Below are 6,215 nucleotides of genomic sequence, written 5' to 3'. Positions count from 1 at the left end.
GTGTGTGTGGGTGTTTGTGTGTTGGTACCAAACAAGGATATGCAGGTGTTGGTGGGTAACAACCTCCCCAGAGACAGGAAAAGCAGGTAAAGAAGAGAAGATGGAGAGAGAAAGAGAGATTAAAAGGGGGACCATTTTAGCTCCTCTCTGAGGACAAAGATCACCTCCATTAGTCTTCTTCTCTCTCTCTCTCATTCTCTGTGTGAATCTCGCTCTCAGAATACGTCCGGAAAAGCTGACTAAATCTGAAAACACCAATTAATTGTGCATCCAGGCTAGCTTTTTCTGGTTGCTTTTGTGAAGACCGTCCGTACTAAAATCCCTTGACAGTATGAAAACAGCAAAATATTTTGGTCAACAGACAACAGAACTGTTGATCTTAGCCAACATTTGTCAAGTAACTAACATAGCCCAGGTACAACTAACCAACTAAAACACCATTTCATGATTGCAACGTCTTCTGATAAATACAGCTTGACAACAAAGCGAGTACCCGAAAACTATTCCACAGAAAGGTTAACAGTCAAAAGAGCTGTATCAACCCAAAGTACCTGTAAGACAACCTCCTTTCATCCACTAACTGCTGACCAATCTTCTAGATTATGACACAAGGAGGCGCACTTTACTACTTTGCTACTGCATGTATCAACAATGACATAGTACGTTATGATGACTTTGGCTCTTAAAAGATGGGAAAGAAAGTTAACGTCTTCACTTAACAGCCCCAGATATGCTAATCCAGGCAGTGATTTTCCCAATTATTCACAAACAACAACAAAAATATAAAAACAAAATATTAGACAGTGTTGGAGACTGCTGTTCATTTCCAGTTTCCAAATGACAGTCAGTGTTGTTTTTTCAGGCATGGCCATGCTTGTTTTCTAACCTAAGTCATATTTGTTCCTTTTCACTATTGATTTGTAACGGTTTTGGAAGGCACAGAAACACGTCATCTTGCTGATGGGGGTGTCAGATGAGAAAATGCTTCTATGCATCGTTGAAGATGGCGTGGAAAAATATTGAGTTGTTAAATTTATAGAATGGCAGTGGGCTACGTCTGTGCGTGGGTTCTGTAGCTGTGCTATAACCCCTTAAAAACACCACTGTAATTCCAGCTTTAGTGTGCACTCAGGGCCAAAACAAAGAGAAAATGGTTTGTTTTGAGATTTTGCTGCTTAGTGCGAACAGGCTCTCGCTGCCCTCCTTCTCTTGCCCACTGCAAGCCTTGTCTGCCACGTTCATCTGAACAGTCACAGCAAAAAAAAGCACTGTCGCTACACTGTCACTCAGATGCATTGTTCCACCACAATGTCTTTACTAAACAGGTACTGACGTTTCAATTAGAAACACAAAAACAATTAACCTGCCTCTCAGTGCAATGAAATGACTCTTTCTTTCTCTGTCTTTTTGTGTGTTTGTGTGTGTGTGTGATCTCAGCTGTCACTCGGGTTTCAGAGGCCCCCAGTGTGACATCAAAGAGTACAACGTGCTCTACGTGGTGCCAGGCTCTGGCAAACTGCACTATGTCCTCATCGCCTCTATCATTGGAGCACTCCAGGTGGTCATCATCTGTGTGGTGGTGCTCTGCATTACCAGGTGAGTCATGCCACACACACACACACACAGCCTACTAATGAGCTTGGGAGCAGTAGTTTCCATGTTGTGTGTGTTTGGGAGTCACAAGGGGGGCTCCTGAGCCTGGAGGAAACAGCTGAAAGGTCACCTTGCTCGCTCAGAGAGAAAGTGCTGTCACTTTCCCCGTGGACACACACACATCTGAAAACGTGCAGCATGTGCGTACAAACATAGATACAGAGAGTTATCTGTGTAGGCAAGCACACATACTTGTGTTTGANNACCCACCCACACGCACACACACACACACACACACACACACACACATGCATATATACACCCTGCAGCTTATCTGCCTCCGGCTGACCTAAGCAATTTATGACATTTAATAAAAGATTTTAAAAGAGTTTTGCCAAAGACAAAACTGCTCCTCTGAGCAAAGGCATGGAGGAGGAGGAGGAGGAGGAGGAGGGACAAAATGGGAGAGCAAGCAGTTGTAAAGGGAGCAGGGCAAGAGGGTAAAAGAGAAGATAAAGAAGGAAAGAGAGAATTATAACACTACAGTACCATTAATGTTTCCTGCTGCTCAGCGATATTCATTTTAAGTAAAAAAAAAATATATATATATCGGCTGTGTAAAAGTCTGGTGAATGAACAAATGTGTACACGAATGAATGAATCCATACAGACAGGAGCCCAGTGACTCACCTCTGTGTCCTATCTCTGTAGGACAGACTGAGCTATACTTTGTGTGTTGTGTTGTATGAATGTTACTCGAGTTGTATGTGATTTCCAAATATTATAAAGAAGTGCCATTCACTTAAAGGACAAACAGGTGGGGGTGGAAAAGGTCATCTCAATGCTTTGCCTGCCGTGTATGACATTCTGTCACATCTTCGTCTGCTCAAAAAGGTTTCACTGCAAGAGATACAATGTCGCAAATAATTCTCGGTTTTTCCTACTGTAGATAAATCCTATAAAAAGACCAAAACTAACAGCGTTTGGTTTTTTTTGCTTTGCGCTCAAAGCAGTTAGCTTCACAGGCAGCCGTGAATGTTACAGCGAGTTCTTGCCCTGGTTTGTCCTCTTAGGCTACACACAGGCTTCCCTAACTTATTGGTGGAGGTTGTTGAGTGTATGCAGGCTGACAGGAAGACTGCAAGCATTACCCAGGGCTGAAAGAAAGCGCTTTAACTCTGCTTTTTTTTTTCAGGTAAAACAATATATATTCATTTATAGTTACAAAATGAACATCAATTAAAGATAAGCCCGTAAAGGACTGTTTTGAGTAAAGACGCTAATTAATACAAAGATTTACCGAGCATTTCGGTTATATTTTATTATTTTACCACCAATTATAGAAGCAAAATAATTTCCTCATAATATGATATTAATAACAATGTGCAGGAAATAGCATTTAGTCTGTGTGTGTCCCAAATTCTGAAAACAAACCTATGCCCTACAACCTACGGCAGTACATTTTGGGGACTACTTTCAGCTGTGGACTACTACACATTTGTACTATTTGTACCATTTAGGACCGAATCAAAACACAAAATTGACCTCAATGGCCCAGATGAATAAAATATATCAGGCTCTGACTACACAGACGGTACTCGTTAGTACGGTCACTTCATTGTTGGTTTTGTATTTTCATTGGAACTATTGACTATTTCATATCCTTTAAGAATAATTTTACATTTTTTGGGGTCCGTAAGAACCTCAGAATGAGCTGCAGATTCTTACAGTAGCATATCTAACCCCTATCTGTCTCTTCTTCTACCCCCTCCCTCACCTTCTTCCCTGTACAGGAAGTGCCCACGGACCAACAGGATCAACCGGCAGAAGCAGAACAATGTCCACTTCAGTTCAGAGAACACCATGCGCGCCTCCACTCGACTTATCTGAGCCCAGACCCAGCGGACAGAGTTCCCCTCAACTTTGTGGAGCGCTGTGGCGTTAGATGTTCCCCCTTTGTAGGCCAACCCCCCCCCCCCAAAAAAAATTCTTGAATCTGGTTCCCGCTCACTCCTCGGCCCTCTCTCCCAGTAATGAACTTTAAGAACGGCCAGGGAGGACGGCAGCACAGCAGAGACCAGAGCTGGTGTGTACAAGTCAGCGACGATGATGCTGTGATCAGTCGCCGTCGGACCCCTTCCCCCCCCACTCCCAAGTTGCCGATGTGTCTCCTTGCACCTTGTCACTTCCGCCCGGGTTTTTCTGAAAAAACTGAACCACGAGGGCGTTGAGGATACAGAATGTGTGAGGTGAGTGAGAGTGTGTGTGTGTGTGTGAATGTGTATTAGATATGTGAGCTTTGGTAGAGGGCGGGCTAGCCGGTGTCTGTCGTTTGTAGATGAGGGGGTTAAACGCAAATCGGGGTAGTGCAAATGCAGAGGTAACGGGCTTTAAAGGAGGTGTGTGTTGTCCGGTCTGGGAGGGGTGTGGGAGGGTGGGGCGGTTTTGGGTCTACACGTGATGCCTTGCACCTTGTGTTATAGGAGACCTTTGACAGAGGGCACAATGTTATTATAGAGCTCTCTGTTCGGTTGTGACGATGACGTCAGCTTCTGTATCTTGGGTTCTATTTCCAATAGTTATTACTACATTGTCTTGATGGGGTCATTTTTCTGTAAATGTAAATAAATAATTTATATCACGAAATGTAAACTGATGTGTCAGTCTTTTATTTTTGCGGTGTGTGGGCGAACCTGTTTTTAGAATGATTAAACGATGAGATGTAGTTCATGTTTGTTATTGTCACATTAATTGTGTTTAAAGTTCTATGTGTTCTTATTCTTGTGGTGTCAGTCGTACACAATGGTGGAACAAAACACATTATGGATGCAGTTCTTCAAGATGAATAGATGCAGAATAAGAGAGGTGGAATGTGCCTACGTACTTAATTACAATTTCGAAATTCAACATCATCTGTTGATGATCTATTTCCTTTTCATTTCATGTCACTTCAGTCCTTTTACTATACTACATTGCAGAGGGAAATATTCTACTTTTTACTCCATTATGTTGATTTGGCAGCTGTCTTTTTACAAATAATAATATGTAAATTATAATAACATATCAGAATAAGAAATACTTTAATAATCCCAGGGGGAAATTATTTAAATATTTCTGTAAATATGTATGTAAATTATAATAACATATACATTCATATGAGCCATTGAGTACATTAAATATTGATAGGCCTATATTTAGCATATAATACCTAGGTACTTTTACTAAAATAGCATTCTCAATGCAGGATTTCACTTTTAATGGAGTATTTTTTTTACAGCATTTCTACTTTTACTTAAAGGACCAGGTGTGTAAGATTTAGTGGTGAAATTGCAGATTGCAACTAACAGCACACCGCTGGCATCTGTATTTGACAACCTGGGAATAAGGTAGGTGGCCACAGAACTAAGGCCCTATCTACAGCCAGTGTTTGGGTTGTCTGTTCTGGGCTACTGTAGAAATATGGCAGACTTCATGGATGGTGACCTCTGTCAGCATCTGTAGATAAAAACGACTCATCCTAAGGTAACAAAAACACAACAATTCCTACATTCAGGTGATTATACACTAATGAAAACACACCTGTGAATGTGTAATGTTAAACACTGCACCTGCTAGTAAAGGATCTGAAAACTTCTTCTACCGCTGTACCTTTCCAAATCCACACATACAGGCCTGTTTGTGCTGGATGAACCTAACCGTACAGGACTGAAGATATTTATTAAAAATAAAAGCAGCAACAAAACTGGTAAGTAAAATACTTTGAAGTTGCATTGTAGCATCTGATTTCATTCCATGTCCACTCTAGCATACATTCATATTTTATTGTCCTCCCCTGACATGTTTTTTTCATTTCTCCCTGTCGTACATTTTTAACCAGCTTTCACTTTCCAAAGACTTTGAAGTGCTGTTATGATCAGTGGTGGAATGAAACTAAGTACTTCAAGTACTGTACTTAAGTACAATGTTGAGGTTGTTATTTTATAAGGTTCAGAGAGAATTCAATTAAAAACCACTGAGATAAATAACCACTAGAATAAATAAGGTAAACATTAAAATAAAACCAATAAAAACTCTGTGCCAACAAATAAATAACAGGTTAAAGCTACCCAGCAGTACCTTTAACCAGCTGCAACATTAAAGTGATGAACACATGAATGCATCCTTAATTATAATCCAGCAATATATATAATGCTAGTAATAGTAATAATAGTAACAGTAATAAACTGGCCATTCCTAATAATGAGTACTTTTACTTATGGTACTTTAAGCAGGCTTTATTTTGATGCTAATACTTTAACTTGTAACAGAGTATTTTCACTGTGCTGTTACTTTTACTTACTCTGAATACTTATAGCACACATGGTCGATCATGTCAGTCAACTGCTAGAGGTGTCCCCCGCCACAAGGTGGTGCTGTGTTCTCCACAACCGGGTTAAACTTATACGGCACGTCTGCCCTCCACCACCGGATTCAGACAGAACATGCGGCGCGGAACGATTCTGAAAGATTGTTCCAAGTTTGACGACATTCAGGGACAGTGATAATACCGACTGGTTCATTTTTCATTGATCTGTGTGACGTAGAAGTGTACCAAGTTGTCGTGGCCGAGTGGTTAAGGCGAT

At 41.0% G+C, this 6,215-nt stretch overlaps 1 protein-coding gene across 1 annotated transcript in view; it reads left to right on the top strand.

The window, feature by feature from the left end:
- tmeff2a (transmembrane protein with EGF-like and two follistatin-like domains 2a) overlaps window positions 1–4,003 on the top strand; it is a 98,322-nt gene extending 94,319 nt beyond the window's left edge. Inside the window, exons 9-10 of the mRNA XM_035676092.1 lie at window positions 1,438–1,596; window positions 3,387–4,003. Of these exons, the coding sequence (XP_035531985.1) occupies window positions 1,438–1,596; window positions 3,387–3,483 (256 nt within the window). The 3' untranslated portion in view covers window positions 3,484–4,003. The remainder of the gene's footprint in view (window positions 1–1,437; window positions 1,597–3,386) is intronic.
- Window positions 4,004–6,215: the final 2,212 nt, after the last annotated feature.

The sequence above is a fragment of the Morone saxatilis genome, unplaced genomic scaffold, assembly GCF_004916995.1.
Source record: "Morone saxatilis isolate NCDOM2014 unplaced genomic scaffold, NCSU_SB_2.0 Contig5, whole genome shotgun sequence".
Classification (NCBI taxonomy): Eukaryota; Metazoa; Chordata; class Actinopteri; family Moronidae; genus Morone; species Morone saxatilis.
Note: the sequence above shows the minus strand (reverse complement) of the source record. Positions and strands in the feature narration are given on the sequence as shown.